The sequence below is a fragment of the Xiphias gladius genome, chromosome 9, assembly GCF_016859285.1.
Source record: "Xiphias gladius isolate SHS-SW01 ecotype Sanya breed wild chromosome 9, ASM1685928v1, whole genome shotgun sequence".
In the NCBI taxonomy this organism is placed as follows: domain Eukaryota; kingdom Metazoa; phylum Chordata; class Actinopteri; order Istiophoriformes; family Xiphiidae; genus Xiphias; species Xiphias gladius.
The window spans coordinates 2,362,166-2,387,734 of record NC_053408.1 but is presented as its reverse complement, the minus strand read 5'-3'; the positions used below and the strand labels follow the sequence as shown (position 1 = coordinate 2,387,734).

At 44.6% G+C, this 25,569-nt stretch overlaps 2 protein-coding genes across 3 annotated transcripts; one reads left to right on the top strand and one right to left on the bottom strand.

Annotated features, from left to right (window-relative positions):
* The first annotated feature begins 570 nt into the window (after nucleotides 1-570).
* On the top strand, nucleotides 571-13,552 carry st6galnac (ST6 (alpha-N-acetyl-neuraminyl-2,3-beta-galactosyl-1,3)-N-acetylgalactosaminide alpha-2,6-sialyltransferase). Of its 2 annotated transcripts, none has more exons than XM_040134480.1 (10): nucleotides 571-712; nucleotides 1,849-2,172; nucleotides 6,589-6,901; nucleotides 9,087-9,252; nucleotides 10,392-10,566; nucleotides 10,986-11,124; nucleotides 11,220-11,323; nucleotides 11,611-11,694; nucleotides 11,923-12,022; nucleotides 12,523-13,552. In XM_040134480.1, exons 2-10 carry the CDS (start codon nucleotides 2,024-2,026, stop codon nucleotides 12,691-12,693), a joined length of 1,401 nt encoding a protein of 466 aa, XP_039990414.1. In that variant the 5' UTR covers nucleotides 571-712; nucleotides 1,849-2,023; the 3' UTR covers nucleotides 12,694-13,552. The 2 variants fall into 2 exon arrangements, with proteins under 2 accessions (XP_039990414.1, XP_039990415.1); XM_040134481.1 differs by lacking the exon at nucleotides 571-712 and adding an exon at nucleotides 729-1,697.
* Nucleotides 13,553-16,340: 2,788 nt separating this feature from the next.
* Nucleotides 16,341-20,617, bottom strand: LOC120794745 (parvalbumin-like EF-hand-containing protein). Its single transcript, XM_040136015.1, has 5 exons — nucleotides 20,538-20,617; nucleotides 17,830-17,956; nucleotides 17,563-17,698; nucleotides 16,763-16,878; nucleotides 16,341-16,384 (listed from the first exon to the last, which is right to left on the bottom strand). Exons 2-5 carry the CDS (start codon nucleotides 17,933-17,935, stop codon nucleotides 16,341-16,343), a joined length of 402 nt encoding a protein of 133 aa, XP_039991949.1. The 5' UTR covers nucleotides 17,936-17,956; nucleotides 20,538-20,617.
* Nucleotides 20,618-25,569: the final 4,952 nt, after the last annotated feature.

The following is a 25,569-nucleotide window of genomic DNA, read 5'->3' as shown; positions in this document are numbered from 1 at the left end:
CCCCCCACCCCCCGTTTGGCTTTCTTCCTCGCCCTCCAGCTAGCTCACTTCCTCAGCACTGCTAAAGCAACTGGTGGTGCGTACTGAAATGTTTCTTCCCCTTCGGCGTACTTCCTTTCTTTTGACGGAGGACACCGAACCCAGAGAGGCGTACTGGGCCCAGCTCACTGACTGACTGCTGGAGGGCTGGAGGAGTGAATGGCTCTTGTGGCGGTGCGTGTGGAGAGAGTGAAGTGTCTTCCTGTTTTGATTTGTACGAGCTGTCAGGTGCCAGGCAGAAGTCAGGGCCACATGTTCCTGCTTGCCACCTGACAGTCTGTGTGTACTCTCCTAGAAGTGTGTGTGTCTCTTCGATCTCCTGTCTCCTGTCATTATCGTGTTGTGATTCAGGGTCTTCACACATTGTCAGCATAGCAGAGATCCTCAGAGCTGCCTGCTCATGTCTAACTTTACTTCCGCCTGGAGTGGGCTTCTCTCGCTCTCTCTCTCTCTCTCTCTGCCCCCCCCCCATGCTTTGGAGTTGAGGGGGTTGACCAAGTGCCAGCAGCTGTTGCTCATTTCACAGTGGTCCCGCCCATACAGTGCTGAGGCTGGCAGTGCGGCCACTCCACACCGGTTGAGCAGCAGAGCTCTCCTAACTGAGGAATATGTTAATATTATCACCATCACGAAGGAACGACTGAGGCCACAGGACACCGAAGATTCTCTGCTGGTGAGGGGATACTCCTTTTTCTTTATGTCATGTGTTTCACGTTATATTCGAAGAGTTTTCTTTTTCTGCTGGACGAGAACAGAGGCAGACAAGAGAGAGTAGAGTCCTCTGACAGGAAGAGAAATTGAGTCATGATTTGTCACAGTCTGATGCGTTTGTTTTTTTCCTGCTCTTATATTTTTTGCCTCTGACTCTTTGTGAGCCCTATTAGAGATTATTTAGTCACTTTAATCACTATGACATTTATTTAAAGTAGAAAATTCTGGTTTTTCTGTTGTGTGAACAGATACAGAATCGCTCATAGTTTTTTCCAGTTATCTCTGTTATCAGAGACATGGGAGCTGAGTTTATCACTGGATCGCTGCAACGCATTTTTTCCATTCAACACATAGCCGCAGCCAGAGAACCTACTCACGCAAGCCTGGGAAACTCTGTCGCTCGCGTTGTCATCAGTGCCGTTATTTCCCTGATTCACCCAGTTATTAACTGGTTACTACTGAGGATCGATTGGATCTAACAAAAGCAGCTCGAGACTTGAGCCGAGAAGTTTAGAGAGCCGGTTTCAGTGCCTGGCCTCAGGCAATGTTTATTACTCTGCTTACAAAGAGGTGAGAAGTGGAGAGGGGTGGTGCTCGGTGTGTATGCTAATCCCCTTCGCTTCTCCAGATCTGGGGGGACTCACAACATTCACTTGACCTCAACAGGCGGGGCCCAAGAGAAGAATTTCCTGAACATAGCCTTTCTGGCTTCCTCCATTTGTTGTTTGCCACCAGCTGCGGCTGACATTAGGTTTCAGCTTGAGAAGGTCAGGCAAAACGTTGCCTGTTCTGCTTCTCTCTGCCAGAGTCGGACTTTTTGAATTTTACATTCAGTTGCGTGTAGTTGGTGTTTCTTCTTTTGTATCTTGCGGGAACATTGAGAGCAGGAATGAGACAACCAAGAAGAGGATGTGAAAGGATATGAAGATTTTGACCCAGCACTTCGTGTACGGTGGCAGGAGCAAAGGCTTCATTAAAAAGGGATTATTTGGGACTCTGTTGACGCTGAAAGATGAAGTTTCCTCTTCCATGGAGCCCCCAACCCCCCACCCTCTGCCCTTGTTCTAACGTTGTCTTTCTATCTCCCTCCCACTGTAGCTGTGTTGAGATAAGCCCAGGGTGGAGCCCAGATCCTGTTGAGGGCTGATTAACTCGCCCCCCATCGCTGACACCCCGCCCTGCCTCCTCCGGTTGACCTCCTCAAGTACCTTCAGACGGAGCGGAGGGCGAGGCGAACGCACGCGGCCTGCCGGCCGGGGTCACGCGCTCCGTGATGGGGATGGCGCACCAGAGCCGGCTGGTTCTTGGCGTTTTCAACGTCAGCTCCCTGCTGTGCATCTACATCATTTGTGTGAAACTGGAGACGCCTGTGTCCTGGTCCAAACCTCCTCCTTTCCGTGTCTTCAAACAGGGGACGAGCGGGTGAGTGAAGGGTGTTTTTGCATACAGGGCAGTCAGAAAGTATGAGGACGGTGATATGGTCTTCATTGCTGTTGCTCTCTGGCACAGTGGACATGAAATGAGATGACAGCTGAGGTAAAAGAGCCGACTTTCAGCTTTAGTTTGAGTGTTCACATTTAATTAGAGTGTCAGTCTTAGAGCGGTAATGCTAAACATACACTGAGGCAAACAGAAAGTGAGGCGCATGATATAAATTCAACCGGTCACGCGTTTCACTTGCTGGAGACCGGAGTGAAGGCAAAAGAAGGCTGAAAAGAACCGGGAATTGAAACCGGATGCAGTACAGGCCTGACAGAGTAACATCAGTCATAACCTGTAAAGTAACGAGCAACTATAGTTTCAGGTAAATGTCGTGGAGTGAAAGGTACAATATTTGCCGTCAGAATGTAGTGGAGTGGAAGCATAAGGTTACATTAAATTAAAACACTCAAGTGAAGTGCAAGTACATCAGAATTGTAATTAAGTACAGTACTTTAGCTACATTCCACCACTGCTTAAAAGGAAACTCCAGTGATCTAGTCTTTGCATGAATTTGGGGAACTTGTGAAAATGTAGATTTAAAAATTCAAAATGAAAGCAGATATTCTGACTTTTAGTTCCTAGTATGGGTCAAGCTCCAAAAACAATGGATACTACATTTCCCATAATTCAGCCAGAGAGTGTCTTTCTTTAGACCCTCCCTCCATGATTAATGCCTGTGTTTTTCAAATTCCATAGCCCCAGTTTGTAGCACAGGCTTTCTGTTAAAGATTTGTAATCTCTAATCCTGCAGAGAGAATCCTGAAGAAACCACATCACTGGGGTTATTTCTTGGCCTATTACATGAGTTCACTTTTTTCCACTTACTTCAGCTTTGTGTTTGCTAAAATTCAGGAACCAAAAGATCTACATTTCCTACTCTGTTACGCCCTCAAAGTTAAACTGAGAGTCAGAGCTTTGACCACACAGTCATTACTTGGTGTTTTACAGCACAGAGCCAATGCAACAAAGCAAACTGTCACTGCTCAAATACTTTGAAAGTCCCTAAATCAAAGACGGGATGAGGAGGGTTGAAGGGCTAAACTCTTAGATCCTGAGTGACATGAAAAGTTCCCTGTTTTATTTGTAACCAGCACGTGTTCCCCCTGTAGCTGTATCATTGTGTTTTTATCAAAGGAGCCACACAGTGCTCCGGCTGCACTAATGAAAAAAAAAATACCCCAGAGTTATATCACTGGAGGTGGTCTCTTACACGTGGATGTGAAATGTAAGCTTTGTTGTGGACGGGCAGCGCTCCAGCTTTCAAAGCCAGCAGGTCCAGATAAGATGCATGAAGTCGGGGGGAAAGAAATGGAAAAGATGGCTGTTTTTCAAAGTCTGTTTCAGACACCCAATAGTAAGTTTGGGCACACAGGAAGCTGACAGGTCTTTCGTTTTAAAAGCTGTTCCTGGGTAAAAATAACCACCTGAATATCCTCTTCACTTCCCTGCTTCAGCTCCTTTATGAGGTAGGATACCTCATATGTTTTAAGAAACAGTGAAGCCTTTTGCATTCAGCAAATAAAATTGTTTTTTTTCTTCTTAAATTAAAATGAACATTTTCAAATCCAAGGGGCTTTTTTTGACATGACCTCATTGACATACACCATTGTCAAAGCACTGTGTTTATATTGAAATAAATGTTCATTATACTGAACTGGCCTGTACGCGACGCAGACGATGGGACCTCTGGTTTTGACGCGCGGATAAGCCCCCGGGCTCAAGTAGGTGTAAAAGCTTGCTGCACTAGAGTAAAGGGCTTAGAGTCTTTTAATGAACTTTCAAACACTTTTTTTCTTTGGATATCTCCGGGTCAGAAAATACTTTAGTAAAGCAATGAAACAAGCCGACGACCGGATGAATGCTAGAGGTACTGGAGCTTTCCCTTTAATTTTTCCATGTTGGCAAGAGATTTTGAAAGACTTAACGGGCAAAATCCAAGAGAAACTCTTGACTCAGGATGAAAACCTGTTTAAAATATTCGCAGCCGCCAGCAAGAAAGTCACCACACAGAAATGGCTGCAGCTTAACCCCCCAACATAGGACGACTGGACCAAACTAGTCAACGAAATGAACCGTAGGGAGGAAATGACCCGCGAGAAGACCGAAATATGACCAATATGTAAAGTACTGGAAAAAAGGACTACTTATATATGCCTATGAGAGTTAACCCACCACATTGGCAGATCTTTTTTCTTTAAGAGTGTAATGTTGCCTTTCCTTAGCCTGAAAATATCAATGAAAATGAATCTGCAACAGACAAAAAGAAAATGAAAGGCATGTAGGACACGGGACACTGCAAAATGACACACGTATGTAAATAAAAAGTAATAACTAATTCATAAAATAAAAAAATACAACAAAAACAAAATAACGTTGTAACATCATGAGAACACAATGTGCGTATGGTTAGCAGCAGAATTGAATGAATGTATTTGGATCTCAGTTTGTTTTATACTCCCCCCTCCCTTTATAGAAAGTCGGTGTCAAGGCGGAACACAGAAATACACGCTGCGTTTTCACCGACTTCCTGCTTTCTCAGCAGTTAGAATCTTTGATCTTTGTTGAGCCTTGACAAGTTCCAGTTACACTTTGATTCAGCTGCTTTATTACACCTGGGCCTCGCTGCCGGGCTTTATGGGGTTTACTCCCTGCTGAGAGCGATAGCAGCAACATCTGGCTTTTTCCAGCCGAGTACTAGACAGCCAAACAAGGCAAGGAAGAGCACCAGGGTAATGTGACGACACAGCTGCCTTCTCTGCCAGTCCGTGTACAAAGAAGCAGTACGTCAGTTATCATGTGCAACAGGATATAAACACTGAGCCTCTGCATGAAGTGGCGGCGAGTATGTCTTGTTTGAAAGTCACAGAGCTCAGTAAAAGGCACAAAACAACCTGAAAGAGACACATCAAGACGACTACAGAGGGACTTCCAAATAATCAGAGACACAAAACCACTACAGGGAGATGGAAGATGGCCATAAAGAGGCACAGTAGGGAAGGGGTGGGGGGCCTTTTATCTGCCTGGCCCCAGGGGCCCATTTTCTTATAATCCCTGGATACACTGCACCTATACTGTACATGCGAAGTAGCACATTACTGGACTTAGCTGGGGAATAAAGCCAACGGAAAGAACAGAGGCAGAACTTGGAGTTTCAGCGTGAGCAGCGAAGTATCAACTTGTGAACTCGTCTCTAAGTAAAATATTTCGGACTAAATAAACAACAACGAACGTTAAAAGAATGGTTATTTTGAGACAATAAAAGAACTAACCCCACAGCTGTCATCACATTTAGCTTTTGGTCCGTGTATTGTTACGATTGTGTGTTCACGTAAGACTCCGTCGCTTCTAGCAAGGAGTTGACAGAACAGAGAATAGATTATTAGCAACTTTAGCCTTTAATAGCTTAGAAAAATGCAGCCTCAGCCCTCTTCTTCATGACAATAATTCGTTTTCCAAGTTTATGCAGTGTCATAAATCATAACTGAGTCACAAATCCACTTATTTATCTCCATACGCTTAAGATCGTCCCGTTTTCTCAAATGTCATTAATGTGTTTAACTGTGTAACTGTTGGTTCACCCAAATGACAAAAAAGTATTTTTTTTTTTACTTCCCTGTTGGTCTTACATCATGCAGATGTTTTGGTTTCATTTTCCCAGGATGATCCACAGAGAGACCAACAGTTTCCTGTAGAAATAGTCCCTACAAATCTGTTGGGGCATGTTTCTTTCATAAAAAATAATATTTACAGAAATACATTTCTGTGTAACGGAATTATATTTGTTTGTCAACTACTTATTTGAAATTGATGGAATAAAATAATGATGAAAATATATTTAAAACAACACTTCAGTAGTTTGGGAAATATATTCTTACTCGCTTTCTTGCCTAGAGTTGGATGATAGGAGCAGCTGGTTAGCTTAGCTTAGCATAAAGACTGGAACCGAGTGACAAAATCCCCACAGCAGCACCTCTAACTCACTAATTAACAACCGGTCATTATCTCAAAGTGTAAAAACTCTCTTTGATTCAGATTAAACATGTTAATTAGTGAGCTTTAACCCTGACAAAGCCAGGCTGGCTGGTTCTGCCTTTCTTCACTCTTTATGCTAAGCTAAGCTAACTGGCTAATGGTTCCAGCTACATATTTGTCGTGCAGCATGAGTCTGGTATCAATCCTCTCCTCTAACTCTCGTCAAGAAAGCAAATGAGCCTATTTCCTACTATGTCAAACTATTCCTTTAAGAAAGTGCAGCTGAGCACATGGGAGCAGGTTGAGAGAGGAAGGGCTTCAGATAATTTATCTCCAGCAGTGACCCGCCAGCCTCACCGCCAGATGTTGCTCTGTCTTCCACAGCGGCTCACAAGACTCCGGGGAGCCTCTTGACAGAAAGAGCAACAGCGAGCGGTGGAGCCATGCGCCCAATGCCTCCACCTCTCACCCAGAGCTCTCCTCTGGAACAGTTCTGCATGAACACACACGTGCCACACAGTCTCGGACTTTAAAGACTCAAGCAGCCAAAGCCGCTGAGCAGCAAAAACCAGCCGAGAACAAAGTACTGGATCTCTCAAAGTCCACTCCCAGGCCACAGCCCACAACGGCAGCCACACCAACAGAGCCCCCCTTCATCGGAGACACGTACATGAGTGAAGACATCCCTCCACAAACGGTGAGTTCTCCTTACCTGCGCACTCTCTGCTTGTTTGGATTCAACTGTCTGTGCAGACCTCTGAAAAATGAAAGCCCATATGTGTAGAATGTGTGTGACTAAACTAATAATACCTGCCAAATGATCCTGAAGTCATATTTTTTTGTTTGTAGAAAATGAGACACGTTTTGTCTAGTAGCGTTTACTGGTTCCAGCTTCTCAAATGCAAGAACTTGGGTTACCAACCAGGCAGGTAGTAGGCAACTGCTCGGGGGGCCCAGACTCCCAAGGGCCCTGAAAGCCCCAGCCCCGAGAGCCTCATCGTTCGTGTCTGCTTAATTTGATTTGTTATGAACCACGCAGAAATTTGCACCACCGAAGTGCAACTGTCAGCAATGATGGACTCTCCTTCCTCTCGTAGCCTTGTCTATAGAGAGGGACTGTTTTAAAGCGTGGTTTAGGAAATTGCTTTACTTTGTTCTGCGTCCTGTAATTAACACATCATAGAAGTACTGTGAGGCTGCAACAAAGTTATTTTCATTATCAATAAATCTGACAATTATTTTCTTAAAATACATTGATTGTTCAGTGTATAAAATGTCAGAAAATAATGAAATATGATCATTATGTCGACATTTTCTTCTTTTGTCCGGGCAGTTGTCAAAACCCCAAAGATGTTTACAGACAAAATTATGAAAGAAAATCCATATTTTTCTTTTTGTAAGCAGCTCCTCTGAAAAGATCAAAACCAACCTTCTTGCAAGACTTTCCGACTTCCCTACTGTGTCTGTGGCTCTCAAACCCAAAGCCCATTGATTCTCGCTGAAGACGGCTCGAGGACTTGTCGTTTACTTTGGGGGAGTCTAAGTCAATTCCTAAAACAGCAGTTCCTCAAACAGTCAAGCAGGAGGAAACAGTGCGTTTATTGGGGACTATTTTCAGCAGCGGATTAATCCACGATTGGTGCTGTAGTGAGTATTTGTGGCAGCAGGCCGGTGTGTGTGTGTGGGGGACTGAGTCAGAACAAACTACAGTGTGTGTGTGTGTGTGTGTTCACGGTGATGAAGGAACACGCCACCCGGTGCAACAGTGTGACTCACCGATGTGTTTTAATGGCTTTTGGTAACAATGGAGTCCTGCGGCTCAGAGGGATGATGTACACTCAGCTTTGGAAACATACGCAATACCTGTGCGTAGGCTCCATCTGTTGCTGCTTGTGGTATTTTCATGGCGTTTGTTGACAAGAAGAAAGACCTAGTTTATCAGAAACCTTATCCTTTAATCAAATAATGGCAAAACAGGTAGTAAAAGTTGTTATTTATACCCCAAGTCACGTGATTTGTTGTATCATCCGTGGAGCATCCGAACTTCAGTTGTAAAACGCTTTGGGTTTTCATCAGACTCGAGATGCTGTCGGAGGGCGGCTGCCAGACTTGCACTGGGTGGGTCTTTCTGCCCAGTAAGTGCGTAACAGAAAATGGAGTCATGTCTCCCAGAGCCTGACGCTGTTTCTCCATCTCCTCTGTTCCCTAGATGTGTGTCAGCAACACATGTTGCTTTGTTAGATGCTCCGCTGAAGAAAAACACGGAGTGAGGATGAGGAAACACACAGGAGGAAAACAGAAGCGTTCAGTCTTTGAACGTCTCATGGGAGAGATCATGGAATGAAATCATTCCTCCGTACGGTGAATCGCAATCTTTTTATGGCTAATTTCTCACCGTGCACGCGCCCAATTTTTTGTTGGAAACAGCTTTTGGAGTATCAATTCAGTTAAGCCGCAGTTTAGACTTTGAGCTGTGACATAGGAAGAGTTTGCACAGGCCGATACCGATAATTGAATCCAGGGGCAGATAACACAGTCAGGGAGGCAGAGCTGCTAATGGGCTCAGTGCCATCCATGCCTCCTTGTGTTTGCATGTGTGGAACCTTTTTCCTTGTCTGCCCGCATGTGGTTTTATGTTTCATGTGTCAGCACAGTGTGTCCATGTAAATTCAATAATGCATATGCATTTCTCTGGAGGAAACCACCGGCTTCCGTCCTGTCGGTAGCGTTTTTTCTTCTGTAGCCATGTAATTACAAGATAATTGCCTCCAGTGAGAGTCTGGGAGTTAATACTAACGATGCTGCATCTGTAATGATCATGCGTTACCTACAGTAACTACGTAGCTTGGTAACAACGAGGCGGTTTAATCTGCTCCCCACAGGGCTGCCCAGATGGCATCCGAAGTAAGGTTGCCAAAACTGAATTTGGTGGGCGATTTCTGAAAAATATTCCAGTCCTGCAGTGGGTTAAAGATGTAACTCCGGATCAGCACCAGCGCCTGAGACAGTACCCGGGAGCACATGGCTGGGCAGGCATCGATTACAAAAGTGAGTTTTTCTTTTTGTTTTGTTTCTGTGTGTTTTTTCTTTCCATATATTTTCTCTTTTTCATTCTCTATGATTCTTTTCATGTTTTATTTTGTATGTTTCAATTGTATTTCAACTTTTTTTCTATTTCTATCATGTATTTATTTTATTCATTACACACCTGCGTGCCATCGCCACACAAACTGTGTGTGTATTTAAGTCTTTAGCCCAACGCACATTTTCACGACCCCGATGAAGCGCTGAGAAAAACACGTTGCCTCTGTCGGTGTTAATAGAGGATCCTTCATCACATTTTTGTGGCTTTAGTGTGTGGTCTCTACCTCAAATACTCGCGGTTAGTTTTTTTTCTGAGTCCTCAAATACTTTGTTGACTTTGGCTGAAATGTGTATAGAAATCACTGAAGATGTGCGATCCTCCACATCAGAGTCCCCGTTGACCCACAACGCCTTCTAGTCTGTGTTGTATATGTACTGTGATGCCTTTAAGTACCAATCAGGATGCACAAGGTCAGCAACACATGGCAGTTTCATTATATCCAACCTGTGTTAGTTTATGGTAAGTAGTTAAACTTATTTTTTATTTAGGAACATGCACCATATAGGCATAATATCGAGTGTAATAATTCAGGTCTTAATAGTAAATTTTGACACACGGCCTAAAGATCAGGTAAAAATGCAGTTAATCAAACCCCCCCCCAAAAAAAGAAAAACCACAGTGAACCCTGGGTCCTTCAGGGCCTCTGAAAGTCTGGGACAGTAAACTGGTTTTTAAGAAATTCTGCTGATGTGACTTTGTTGGTGCAGATAACTATGTGGTATACTGTATATACATGTATGTAATAACTCATTAGCACAGGTTCATCCCTGTGAAAAACTTCATACACCACGTGTGTTTTTTTTATTTTATTTTTTTTTTATGCAAATACGATTCGAAGAACATTCTTACTAGAATCGTTGTGTAGCCCACACATGTAGCCTCGGGGAGTTTCTTTCTTTCAGACCAATTTCAAATAACTGAATCTGTAGGCGGATTAAAAAAAAAAAAATCAGTTCAGCAAATAAATCTTTTCCTCATCATCCAAGGATTGTTGTCTTAAATAAATCACATCAAGATTAATTCTGTTTTTCTGTGTCAACAGCGCTGATGGAAACTCTCTCTGTCCTCAGCTCCCCTGCTAACTGGCAGATGTTGGACGACTGGAGGGACCGCAGCAAAAACTCCAAGTGCATCCACTGTGCTGTGGTGGGGAACGGAGGGATACTGAAGAATTCAAAGAAAGGGAAGGAGATCGACAGTCATCACTATGTCTTCAGGTAGACCGACTCTGGCCTTGGCAACTAATCCGGCATATAGAGTTTTCTTGCTAGAGGGGAATGCTAACCTGACAATCACAGTAGCAGAGCCATGTGGCTCCTGGAGCCACACGTTTGCAGGGGTCCGGTGCAGGGCCCGAGCTGGTGCTTGGTGCTTCCACTCCCCCAAAAGTGCGCGGAGCGACAGTCAGCTGCAATGTATAGCCAATCAAATTAAGCCTGCAACCAACAATTATTTTCACGAGCAATCATTTGGTTTGTAAAATATCAGAACGCTGTGAAAAGTGCAGGACTCGATCAATAACAAGCGGTCATTCAGTCAGACTGGCGTGTGTCTGCTGAACTAACCGACGGATTGAAGGTTCATTAGGAGAAACCCTCTGTTTTTATGCTTGTGTTTCCCTGCGCGTCTTTGCCAGGACCAACGGGGCGATCACCGAGGGCTTTGAGCAGGACGTGGGGTCTCGGACCACCCACTACACTTTCTCCACCAACACATTAATGAACTCCATGAGGAGCTACGCGGCAGCCGGGTACAGAGGACCCCCTGTGTCTAAGGTCAGGACGAAAACAAAAGAAGTCTTCCCGCATAAAACGATAAAGTTGTGACGCATGAGAGTCAGGCCTGAGCTCTCTCTGCTGCTCTCCAACAGGAAACACGCTACGTCTTTCTGCCCGATCATGATCGTGATTACCTGCTGATGAAGGCTGCAGCGACACACACTCAAGTAGAGAGAGGGCCCGAGCGGGGCAAAGAGTAAGAAACCTTCACCCGGCTGTCACCACGATGACTCAAAATAATGGTCATGTTATGGTCTCCTTGCACTTTAGTCCTTCTTCTGTGCCTTTTCTCTAAATTTTCAATTTAGAAAAATCCTTTAAAACAGTTGACAACTCTGTCTACATCGGTTTTAGATATTTCCATTCAGATTCCATTGATTGTCATTGCACAGCACACAGTGAAGTTGTTAATCACCAAGTTTGTTTTTGACCTGTTTGTTTTGACTTATAAACACTTGGTTGACTCTGGAATTTCCTCCACAGCCCTTCCCAGTTCTTTGGAAAGGACGTGTCAGCTGAAAAGCTTAAGATGTACCACCCGGATTTCATCCGATACCTGAGAAACAGGTCAGTGAATTACCTGAACAGAATGTCCCAACAGAAAGAAACCAGGGCTCATATTTTAAATGGAAAAGGAGAGGCTGTGTGGGAGGAAAATTACCACACAGTGACAAAAGAGGGAAAGTGGGGGAAAAGAGGACCACGTGGTCCATTTTTGTGTCTGCGACTTTCACGTCCTCTTTCCCCACTTTTACCTGAAGTAAGACACTACAAATTTGTCAATGTTTGTTTCAGATACCTGCGATCTAATGCTCTGAAAACCACATATAAGGACATTTACCGTCCCTCGACGGGCGCTGTGATGCTGTTGGCCTCGCTGCACGTCTGCGACCAGGTAACATCCGTCATTACCGTGCTGTGGATTACTGTCAGTCGGCTGCGTATTCACTGAGGGACAAGGCTGAACTCGCCCGATAACGTGAGAATGTCTTGACTCTCAGCAGTCGGCCTTGTCGCGGCATGTTCTGTGTGTCTGAATTTGTGTGGCCTTGACTAGGCGCAGATAAAGATGCGCTCAAAGCACAGTTCTGTAAAAACGGTGCTTTTCTGTGGCAATTGCGTGATTTGTTTGTCAGACCACCCACAGATTCCCTCAGATCCAAAGCGTGTCATCACCGTCGAAACCTTTTTTTTTCAACACGTCTGCGAAGGGAATGAAAAGACGCTTGACAATGATTCAGGCTGAAGGCCTGAGGTCAAGTCAAAACACCAAATGAAATTATTCACTCGCCAACTGAAATCTCCCCCCGAACTCTGTGTTCAGTTTTTAGATAATATGTCAGGTATCAGATTTAGCTTTATCTCTGCTTGACTGTGTTTCCTTTGTCGACGAAGGTGAGCGCGTACGGCTTCATGACCCCGGATTATAAGAAGTACTCTGACCACTACTATGACGGCAGCTACCGCCCAGTGGGCTTCTTCATCAACCACGACCTGCGTATGGAAATGACTCTGTGGCAGCAGCTGCACCGGGCGGGCCTCATACGACTCTACATGCACGAGTGAATTCAGGTCGACCAGAAATGACCCGATCCTGTCTGCACACAAGTTGCCAGTATGATCATCGGTAGACAGGAAGTCCAAACACAGACGACCCTACCTGCCAAGTTTCAAAATGACTGTTCACGACTCTCTGAACTGAGCGAAACAAAAAAGTCGCAGAAGTTTTCTTTTTATGAAGGAAACGAGGATTTTTTTTTTTCTTGTAAATGACAGCTTCTGTGATTGTTCAGGAAGAAGATTTAGTTGTATTTATCAAAAAGGTGTTGGTTTAAAACTTTTAAAAGATATTTCACTGTCCCAGAAAGCACGGCTTTGGTGATTAGTAGGCTAAAAAGGACCCAACGTCTGGGGTCATGCTGGGCCAAACTGTTGAAAAAGATCTGGCTCCGGTAGCAGTGCGGCTCAAAGAATGGCACCGTTGGTCAGACGGTCGATCCCCTTGGTCCAGAATGACATATTTATATCACACATTATATCTGATGCATTGCCGTTTAATGTGGTGCAAATACTCAAAGTCCCCAGAGGATGAATCCTAAGGGCTCTGGTGGTCCACTGACTTTTCGTCCAGCGCCACCATCAGGTCAAACACCTTTATTACAACCGGACACCTACGAAACTCGCTATTCCAATATTAACAACAATATAATTGATTTAGCTCATTTAAGGAGCTATACACAGCCTGTTCATGTTTGGTGTGGCTTGTTAGCAAACCACTCTAGATTAGCAAAAGTAGCCAAGGTAGGCTAATTAAGTTGGGTGACTACAAGGACTGAAATGGGAGTGACAGCCTTAACGCCCCCAAGTGATGCTCTTGTTCTTCCTGTTCTGCTGACATTGTGTGAAAGCACCGCGGTGCCACGTTGTTGGATCTGTCCGGTGTTCGAGCCAGTTACCATAGTTGGCCACTTGACTTTAATCCATTTTACAATCTGGTTTTCCCGTGAGTGTGATGGAAATAGTGACTGAAATGGTGTTGAACCTAAAGTTACCCCTCGCCCAAATCTCTCTCAGTTTTAAACAAGACTTCTTTTGAGCTGCGAGTCACCAAAACCGTGTTTACTGGGGCGACTTTAGAGCGTAACGTACAATCGGTCTCCGAATTAAAGTGCAATTTCTTGTTGCTGTGCGGCACAGTGTGTTGACAAGGGACATGAATGCAACGGAGTTGGCCACTTGCTTAAAATATCCTGTCTCCCCGCCCTAAATAGATGGTTAGAGCACTGCTGGCAGTGGCCAAGGCCTGTTCTGACATTTACTCACATTGTGTTGTCTCTCTGAGTCTGTCTACTGTGGAAGGTAACAGAAGCGTAGCTGAGCGCCACTAGGAAGCCGACTGGGACAAACATCTGAACCTGAAAGTGTATTTAGTTTAAGGGACTTAACTTATTTTTTCTCTGGTCTCACATCTTCAAAGCACATTAGCGTACTTTCCGTTTACACGGTGCCACATTGTAACGAGGAGAACACAGTGTGGGCTCGACAGGATTTTTAGCGCCTTTAATGTGAGTCGGTAGTTTGGATGAGGCATCGTGACAGAGGTGGACATTTGCGGGTTGATTCAGGACGTCTCCATGACAACGTCATGACATCGGTGGCCTTCTCTCGGGGCTCGGATTTCCAGACCGTCGCCAGGGATTTGTCTCGAGGAATCTGCCCGTTCGTACGCCGCACCTGGACGCCTCTCCGAGCCGTGACCACGAAGGCTCTAGGTTCAGCGAGAGACACTGTTGCCCCTCGTCTCAAACTGGACCGAGGCGTCACATCCTCAATAGCACAGATTTGCCGTCTGTATGATTAAACAGATAAGATTCGTTTGTATCGACAACGACAACAGTAACGACAACATACTGTAGGCTGAGATGGAGGGAAGAGAGGGAAACCAAAGACACATTGTAAATCAGGGAATATTTCAAATGTACTCTGTAAAGGGAATCAATACAGATTCAACCGAAGTGATCCGGTCGGGGTCGCAACACAACACCCGCTAGGACACGTGAGCACAAACCATGCAAAAGGTGGAGGCTGTCATTACTGAATTTGTGTTTGTGTTTCTCTTGGAGACCAGTGTGCTGCCGTAGTGGGAATACACAGTCCTAAGGAGGCCTTGTGCAAACACCTCCTCTGTAATTTTAGCAAACAAACCCACTCAGATCAAGGGTTAATCATTAATTTTGGACACATGATGGTCAGACAATAAGTGAACTATGTTTTTAGACAAATAAAAACCAAACAAAAAAGACTTCTTTTGTTCCCTTTTCTTTTAGCAAACGATACTGATGACAAAAGTCCTCACACCCCCTCAGTTCTTGATCCACAGGGGGACGAAGAGCATTTTTAGGGAGGGTAGATCTGGTATGCAGGGCCTCTCCGACCTCCTCTTCTCTACCTTTCACACTCCCTCAGTAAAAACACTGTGGAACACAGATCAACCACGGGACCCCTGTTCCCTCAGTCTCTTGCACAGAACCAGATGTGCGGTGCACGATGTCACTCTGATAATAAATGTGGGCCCTCGTTCCTCTGTGACAACATATCCTGCTTTTAACGGTTACAACAAAGCTGCGGTATATGCTGACACATCCTAAAGACAAACATAGTGGAGGGAGCAGCTGGCCTGTTTGCATTTGCTCTTCGTGAAACACTAGGTCCTCACAGGATCCAGCTTTGTTAGAGCTAAAGGCAGGAGACCTGCAGCTCTCCCAGGTGCTTCCCTCAGACATGAAGAGTTACTAACTGCTGACCCTTAGAGGTGACAACAAGTCGGTGCACCCCTTCACCCCTGCCGTCGATGTGACCACCTGTGTCTACAGCCTGGATCAAAATGAGTGAATTCTGAGACAATAAACACAAATTGGGGTCATTTTCAATTTACATCACTTACAAGGATATTCTGGTCTTAACTACAGTCCCTATATTTTGCGTGGAAAAGAGTGGGTTTGGCTTTTTATACCTGGCGCGGTAACTGCTACACTTGGGAGGATCACCAGACAAAATAGACCCCAGAGTCTTGGCTGTGTTGTCATGGTTGAGGAGGGGCCACAGAGTCCCGCTGAAATGGACTTTCAGGTCCAAACAGACCCACAAAAGCAAAAGCAAAAGCAGTTTTTGAACACAATACTGTACCTGTACTGTTGTTGAAGAGTTCACCTGTATTAAGTTCCTCTTTAATCACTGTCAGTTTGCATACTTGTTTCCAGGAAACCTGTAAGGCCATTATTAGGAAACTCTGGACCTGGTAAATAAAGCACCAAAGCTCCAGACAGCAAGAGCACAGACCCTACATAGAGCGAATTCCTGAGTTCTGTTTATGCTTCCGTTTTTAATAAGTGAGGTCTTCTGGTTTTAGCATAGAGTCTGTTTACACCATAGACGTACGCATTTTAGGAGACGAACACAGTCAGATCGAGGTTCATTATTAGTTTTGGACACAAAGTGGTCAGCCAGTAAAGTCACCAAGTTTTAATGACTCGACAAAGACTTTTTTTTGTCCTTTTGTTCTTTGAGCAAACTGCACCAGTAACATCACACTCACACTCCCTCAGTTCTCGATCCACAAGCGGAGGAAGAGGGTTTTTAGGGAGGGTAGATCTGGCCTCCTCTCCTCTTCCATCTTTCATGCACACCGGAGTACGGACAAAAGCTGGTGACCTCTATTTCCTGGGTTTCTTCTCCATCTTCACCATGTCGGAGAACTCTGCGGGCGCGGGTGGGAGACACAAAGAGCCAGATGTGATTGGCGCTCGTGCGGTGAGGGTGGGGGCTGCGCGTGGGGGTTGCTGAAGAGCTCATTTTGGATTTTAACACTGTGGTAACAGGCGTGTGCCATACTCCCTTCGTAGCAACATATCCTGATACTCCGGCATTTTAAAAACTGTTTAACAAGGTGTGCAGTGAAAAGACGTAACAGGGAAAACAGCGGAGGTTTAAGTATGACGCTGCCTTGTAAAGCCTAAAGGGAGTGACCAAGTTTTTCCCTCTGACATGAAGAGTGAGTAACTGCTGACCCTTAGTGGTGACTGTAGGTCAGTGCACCAGAGACTGTAAAATGTGGGAGACAAAAAGAAGTCCTCACCTCTGTAGTCAATGCGTCCGTCTCCATCAGTGTCTAAAGCCTGGATCATGGCCTCGGCCTCCTCATCAGAGAGGGGGGCTGGCGCGGTTGCAGTGGGTACAGTGGACGTAAAGTACCTGTAAAAAGAAAAATCTGATCAGCTGTGTAAGAAGTCTGTCTATATGCCCGTTACTACCAGTACTAGTAATAGTGAGAGTAAGAATTGTAAAATATTTCCACAGGCACATCAATCCAGAGTCCAGTAGTCGTTGCAGCAAAGTATTTGTTTGGTTGAAACAAGGGATAAAGGCGGACGTGGACATAAGTTCATAAATTTCTCATAGTTAAAAAAATCCAGGACCAACAATGTTTTGATTCTACCGACAAGTATTGAGTGTTTATCCAAAGCCTGATGTATCTGATTCCTCTGAGCCTTAGAGCTCCATCGTTTCCAGAAACAGTTTATTTTGACTCAGTCCCACACACACACACACACACACACACACACACACACACACCGTCCTGCTGCTGTAAAGACTCACTACAGCACCAAATGTGGATTAATCAGTCCCCAGCGAACTGACCTTTTCCTCCCGTTTGATTTAAAAACTGCAGCGCTCAGCTGTTTTAGGAAATCCCTGAGCCTTTTTGGAAAAATGAAACTATATTATTTGTGACACACGTTTTTAAGGATCTATTTCGTCAGTCTTGAGGAAAGTCAAAAAGACACCTTGGTTTTGACCTTTTTATTGGATTTGTTGACAATAATAAAAATGTAAGATGACAAAAGCCTTATCTGTAAATCAGCGTGGGGCTCGTACTTGATCTCGTTCCACTCAATGTAGCCGCTGCCATCTTTGTCGAGGGTCATGAAGGCCTTCTTGATGGCCTCCTCTCTTTGCTCTGAGGTCTGGAACTGCCTCACGTACTCCAGAAACCTGCTGTAGTTGAAGTTCCCTGCAGGGAAACGAAAAAGGACGACAGCAGGCAGTGAAATCATCATCACGGCTCACGAGTGAGCACCTCCTCGTGGCGGTCGCTTCTTAATGTGAGACTGCCATCTCAGACACACACACACAGAGTGTCACCCTGCGTTCTCATCTCCTGTGGCATGCAGTCCATATCCTCCGCTGAGAGCGAAGCGCCCATGGCCACAGCCACCTTCTTCACCTGCGGCCGAAGGTCGTCCTCCATGTTCTACGGAAGTGTCCTGAGCTGGAGATAAGGAGAGAAACAGACAGACCGTTCAGTGCCTCAATCAAAAAACCAATAAGTGAACATTTACTAAAGTTCTGTGGCTTAGAACATTTTTGATTTTTGGCCGAAAGTGACACTGATTCTGATTTCTAACATTTATTACTTAAATTCTCGTACTCATAAGTTCTGAGTGAAATGTTGTGGTTTTTCCCTCCATTATGGTTATTATGGTTACCTACATGCTGCCACTTGTGATAAGATTTTACTTTCCAAACATGAGATGAACCTTAAAAGAAGCGTTCAACATCTCTCAAATCTGTGATGTGCTAAATATGAAGCTACTGCCCCCAGGCAGGGGGTTAGCGTAGCTTAGCACAAAGACTAGAAACGGGGAAACAGTTAGCCTGGCCCTGTCTGAAGATACCAAAATCTGCCTACCAGCCCCTCTGAAGCTCCCTAAGGAACATGTTATATATGGTTTGTTTTATCTGTGCAAAAACCAAAGTATAAAAACAACGATTCATCGTTTTACAGAGGGGTTACAAGAGGAGTGGTTGCCTGGCAGCTGCTGCTGGCTCCGGCAGTATGGATCTCTGCCAGAAAGTGATCTACCTAAACGTTCTTCACAGAATGTTGGACTATTCCTTTCATTTCCCTTTCCTAGTTTCCTTTTCTTGGTTCTATGTTCCGTCTGTGCTTCGGACCTTTTTTCTTTCCGTTCTTCCTTATTTCTCTTCTCTGAATTCTTTTGTTCCGAGCTTGAAGGTGCCGTGTGTCGCATCAGCCCTCTGATACAAACTTCTGATTTGTAATTTGAGGCTGTATAAATAAAACTAACCTGACTCCTTTGTCGTTCATTCTTTACTTCTCTCCTTTTTTTTTTTTCACCTAATCATAAACAAACATTTTAAAAGTGAAGTTACAGGATGGAAGATGTGAATAAATGTAACTTATATTTTGAGAGCGCCTATTATTCCACCGGGGTTTGTAATCAAGTATTCTTCCACCCCAGTTTTGCTACTTGAATAAACGAGCTGAGTGCCTCCTGCTGCATTTTCCAACACTCGACTGGCGTTTTAATGCAGTCATCAGGCACACGCAGAGTACCTGCCGTAGATCACCCAACAACAGTGTTCTGGTGACATTTACTGTATCTGCCTCTTCATTTTGAAGGGATCTCTAAGAAGCAGCTTTTCTCTTTCTAATTTCTTGGCACACTCAGAGGCCTGGTAATCCCCACTGGCATCACCCCAAATCAATACAACCTCAATTACCCTCCTGAGTGATTAGTCGTAGCCTGGCTACTCGTGCTGAGGTAGGTCATGGATATTTTGGGTCTCCATCTTAATAATGTCTGTCAGCACGGATCTCAGAGGACACGTCATTTCAGAAATCGCCTCACGGCATTGCGGTGTGTGAGTTGAACAGGTCGAGCGGTTTAGCGCCGAGTTAGTTGTGTAAACGGCATGCAGAATGCAGCAGAGGGTCACAGCACCCCGTGAAAGCTACGCAGCATAAAGCAGAGTATTACTGCGTTTCTACAGGCAGTTTCATCAGCCCCCCAGAACTCTCTTATCAAGATGAGCAAAGACGCGCCACAGATCAGACAAAACCCTTCTGCTCTCAGACTACACGCTTCTGAACAGAGTTCTTTACAGCTTTGACAAATTAGCACCATGATAGCAAAAAAAAAAGGAAGATGAGTTAAACATCCGTCGAAGCAACTCATAAAAACACTGGAAATCATTACCAGATATTTATTGACTCTAAAGATCAGTCACCACCTCCATCCCTCTCTAGCATTTCCCCCTTCCAACATATCCTGTCCAGCGCTACTCACCAGATTCAAGGTCTTCTGGTAAAGCTGACCCCCCCCCTGTCTGTGCCTTATATACAGGAAGGAAGTAACCACCAGGGGCCTTGCACCTGTCTCGCTCTCCCCAGCAGAGCCATCTTCCATTAAAGTCCTGGCTCCTGCTGTTGCAGACGGTGCCCGTCTCTCCAGATGTACTGGGACAAGACCCCACATTAGGCCTGCTGATGGGGTTGAAGTGGAGGACAGCCACCCTTCGGCGGGGTTGAACCAGAAGCCAGCCTTGGCACGGCGCTTGAAGATTATTCATAGTGCTCAGTGCATCCAGAGTTTATCTGTGATATTTCTGCACTGGAAGCTGTTGGACAAGTTGTACAAGTCACTCCTTTCATAAATAACTGAAGGTAGTTCAGCTTAACCTTCGTCTTAACATTCATTTCACTTCACCACTTCAGCTGCTGTTCGTACATGGATTTGAGGAAGGGGGACACAGACTTTCGGTTAGGTCTTCATCTAGCCGGCCATCATCACTTCAATGAAGGATTTTTTGCTTCTTCTCTCAACGTTAAATTTCAAACAAACGTCTCAAAGCTTTAGAGGACAATAAAATCCCAGCCTGAGCCAGCCACACTGCCCTTCTGCCAGGACCTCAGGGTCTTTGAAAGTCTGGCACAGTCATATCTGACTGACACCAAAAAGTCGTTTTGTTTTTTTATCCATCCATCTACTGTATATTTCTATCTACATCTGTTTTTATACTGTGTATATGTAATGATAACTGTTTACTTTTCAAGCCTAGCAGCATGGCTCTAGGGATGGTAACACCGGTCCCTCGGGTTGTCAATCAGTCCACCACTGTGGTCCAGACCGAAATATCTCGACAACTGTTGCATCAATCGCCATAAAATCTTGTGCAGACGCTCAGTTCCCGTTTATGGTTCACAGGACGAACTGTAATAAATTTGGTGATCGCTTAATTTTTCATCTGGCATCGCTTTGTTTTATGACCAAACGCGTGCAAAACTAATGACATCCTCATCAGCCACAGCTGTACTTCGTTTTTACTGCTAATTAGCGAATGTTAGCAGGCTAACAAGTGTGTAGTCAGAGTGGCTGTGGTCTTGTTCCGACATACAGTAAAATCTTGGCAAATCTTTCAGGTCCTCTTATAAGTGTCTGCTGTTCTCTTGTGTTCTATGTTTCAAGTTTGAGAAAAAAGGAAATTAGCACTGTATCAATTATTTGTCTGGTCTCTTCTCTGCCATTTAACCTACTGAACCCGAAGCTGCCTTTCGCTCCTTTTTCTTTCCAGGGTCAGGACAAAGTCTCTGTAGATATAATGGTGTTTTCAGCACACATTAGGCTATTTAGAAATGTAATCGTCGGGCACGTGGGGGGTTCTGTGCATGTTCCAGGATGCAGGACACTGTGTAGCAGGCGGTTCCTACGGCCCGACGTCAGAGACAACTATCAAATGTGACCCTCGGCATCCGAGAAAACTCAGCTGTTCCAGAAAAGATCAGTTCCGCACACATCATGGCTGCTTCGATGAGAAATCGCCGTTACGGTGATGAGTCGTTTCAGAGCGACGGTCCCAGCTCCCCGGCAGGTAATCGGGTCCGCTGCCCGTTCGCCACACACTCACGCACAAGGGCTACAGGGCGGAGAGCTGGCAGATAGAAATGCGGCTCTGCAGAAATAAATCTTGTGCTATACAGTTATATAACTCAGTTGTGTGTGCTAACGTGTGCGTTAAATAACATGAGCACTTCTGGGCAATTGTGTATAGATCAGTGATCACACGAGAGCTAACGACGCCTGAGGCTGGGGTTGACACTTGTGAGAATTTGTCCCACAGTTTTTGTGTGCAAATGTTTCCCGTGGAGACATTATTTATGAAGAACAAACTCCTACGGACGACTGTGCGTAGAGACTCCGGGATTGACTCCTGCTGTGTATTGATCTAGGGATTGATTTGGAAATCAGATTCCAGCCGGGCCGCCAGAGCGCATCACAGCTGCGTCTGGCCCATAGACCACCACAGTCCGCCTTCGGGACTTCTATCGGAGACTCTCTAAATCCGGAGCCTCGGTGGAGTTTAAAGCATTTTTTAAATGCTGAGTATTAAACAAAGCAGATGCAGCGTTGCTATCACAGCATGTCAGTGAAGCACAACCAGTGATCGCCTGTGTTTTCTTAAGCTGTTTTGAAAGACAGCACCAGAACAGATGGGAACGGCGGCTGTGAAGAGCAAAAGAAGTTGAGAGCAATAGTCCGCTGGAAGAATTTCACCCAATTTAGAAGTATCGCGTTGATTTTGTTTTGGTAGAGTTTTGCAACTTTCCAGAAAGTGCGTGGTCATTGCTCTGGGACAGTGTTCTGGAAACAGATGTTACAGATGTTAGTGTTCAAGTTATCCAGAGCTCATTGTTTGACACTTTGAAACAAAGTTTCCTGTGCATGTCTGGATATCTGAAAACTGATGGATTACAGGGCTGAGATTTGTTGATCTCTTTGATGCTGTGTCTGTGGAGTTATTTTTATATACGGTACACGACCAAAAATATGTGGACACACACCTTTGTGCACATTATTCCTTTATTCCAATGGAGGGAAAATCTCGATCCGGCAGCATACAATGATATTTTAGATTGAAATTATTGTTCTGTTCTTTGTTTCAGCAGCTTGTGTTTTACCCTTTCCTGTTCCAACGTGACAGTGCCCCTGTGCACGAAGCCGGGTACGTAAAGAAACGGTTTTCCCAGTTCGGTGTGGGACAACTTGATCGATCCGCATAGAGCCCCGACCTCAGCCCCGTCCGACACCTCTGGGATGGTCTGCGAGCCAGACCTCATCACCCAACGTCAGTGCCGGACCACACTAACGCTCTTCTGGGCTGCAGCCCATTGGCTGAAATGCGGAAGGCTACATATGGTTAAAATATCTTGACCCATGCTGCGCACGTGCTTTGTTTGGGTGTCCCAATATTTTTGGCCCTGAAGAGTCTGGTGGCAAAATTTACAGTTTGAAACCTGACATTCATCTCAGTCCCGTCCCTCGACTAGATTTTGCTTACCTTTATACTTGCATATCTGGCAGAACTTTTTCTATTCACTGCCTGAAACAGGAAGTTTCTCTCTCCTTGCACACAGGTGGAACTGTTTTGTACCATTCATGCTCTATTTGGCGTGAAGAAGGAGACGGTAAAATGACTCTTACGCCATCGACCTGAAGGTTCAATATTATCTTTTGCAGCGCTGACCGATAATACAGCGTGATTGCTACGCTTCACTGGAGGATGGTGAATTAAAAACCAAATTCTTCTGTCCCTGTCAGTTCCCATCGCTCTTTAAAAAAAATCTTTGGCATAAAGAAAGGGCAATTAATCCCATTAAGATCCCTGAATTGGGTGTTGAAGGATTCGTCCAACGAGCCTCAGAGCCTAATTGAAATTGACCAACTCAGCCGAGGCGTTACATTTAACAGGCATACATTAGTGTGGTGTATTAACACAGCAGAGTTTTGCAGACAGCCTCCTAATGATGTGCGAACATGCAAAGCTTTATCCTGTCGCAGCGTGCGTTACACTGTGCTGTGTGTGAACATATGTTGAATCACGCACACATTCGTATTCCTGCTGGATACAGAGCAGGAGAAACAAAGAGAGACACAACAGGATAGAGCGTGACAGCGGAGGAGCACTGAGCCTCAAACAAGTCACAGGTCGATGTGCAGGTTAACATGATATGCCTCCAGACTGGGGGTCCCGGTCTTTTTGTACTATTTATACCTTTGCTTTTTTTTCTTGCGAAATGCTGGAGGTATTCAGGGGAGGGCTCAAACACGCTGATGGTCATGTTCAGTAGCTACTCACGTGTCAATCAGTTTTTCAAAGAATCAATTAATGGATCAGTTTATCAAATGAAAGAAAGTGGAATCTTCAAAAAAATCCAGCGCTATAGTTTATTATTGAGGCTGTAGAGAGGTGGGGATGTGGTAATGGAGGACATGATATTAATATATATATTGTCAGATGAAGACAAGGAGGCTGTTTGATTTGAGCAGAAGGGCGGGTCCACTGAAAAAAATTCTGACGGCTTCATTGGTTAGGTTTTATGTGCTCACCAGTCAGTGCAGGACGAGGTCACCAATGAGGTCACTTGGTCAAACTACCAGGGGGTGACCGTTTTCCAGGAGTTCTCATGTCACATTGCAGGAGACACGTCGCGATTTGATCGTGATGCTTTGCGGAAATGAACGGAAGCCAGAGGCTACGTGGAGGGTAAGAAGAACAAAACAAAAAAAAATCACAACTACAACATAGCTCGCTTTGTAAAATGGTTAACAGAGATGTAAAGTAGATGTCATTTGTAGTAAATGGGCAAACATAGGCAAGAGTAGAGGTCTTTCAAGATATGTGTTTGCAAAATGGCAGAATACAGAATCCTTTGGTTAATTTTACCAGGAACTCTGAGGACAAAACAGTTTAATATATTTGTTGGAGGGAGAAAAAGACTGTGGGGGCAGCCGGCAGTCTTAGCTTGTAAACAAGCAAAATGAGTTTTTCCATACATAATTCAACAAACGAACAATCTGCTGCTTCCACAAGCGACATAACCAGGCCGTTGTTAGACAGACTCAATTTAAACAACTGGGACGTTATCTGTTTCCCTGCAGAGTAAAATCCACAGCTCCTCTTTCTCCGTGCCGGCTTTGTTCCTGTACGCCTGTGACTTAATCACTTTGTTTTCCCCGTGGACCCTGTTTCTGCCTGCACAACTCAGACGTAACTCCAACACGCATACAGAAGTACACACAAACAAACATTTAGATGTCCTAATTACTCTGCCTGTTTGTCCTCTAATTATTTGCTTATGCAGGAGGGAGAATCTTGAACGAACGCTTCTAACCAAGCTGAGGTCTTTTTTTCTCTAAACACGCAGAAGGTCTCTTCTCCTCTGCAGAGTCTTGGCAACCAGCTGATAAGAAGTACTTCCTCCTACTATTGCTACCTTTATTGTTACTTCTTACTAAGATTAACAGTGTATATCTGGTTGATTTTATTTGCTGATAAAAAAAAAAAAGAATATAAATGATATTTAAAATGCAGTATATAAAAACATAGATGAGCCTTTCGGTCCCACCAGGATACAACAAAGAGTCCAAATAACAACAAAAGGCAAACACACATCCTACTCCACTGTGATTGGTGCATTGTGTCTGTGTTGTGTTTTGATTGGATGCTGGTGAGATTCATTCCTAAATGTGAGGACTGGGGCCTTTTTTTTGGTTTTTTTAATATATATATATATAAATATTCTAAAGACTTAGTGAATCAGAAAATGAATTATAACAAAAAGATATGAAAAATCATGTTTACATAAGACATTTAGTGAACTGACTAATTGAGGACCTTGAGAACATGGACGCTCAGACCCACATAGCACCAGAATTATCCAGAGAGCCCATATTAGTCAAGTTCTGCGATTTTCAGCAGTCATCCTGGAGCGACACAAGCAATACGTTATATCAGCTTTCTGGCAACAGCAAAGGCCGTAGAGGCTTTGAAACTGCATCCCACATCTCCGCTTCTCAGGGGCCATTAAACGCGACGTTATTTTCAGACTGACCACAAAGCAATTTTAAATTGACCCAACACTGTTCTGACAGGTTTTCACAAAGCCAAGGAATCGTAAAATCCTCGCAGTCAACGGAATTAAAGCCAGTTTCTAACTGACTCTAAGACGTTAGTGTTACAAGCTCAGTGTATTGGATCCAGTCTGACCTGCTGGCTGAGGCTGAGTCCCGAGGGACTTTC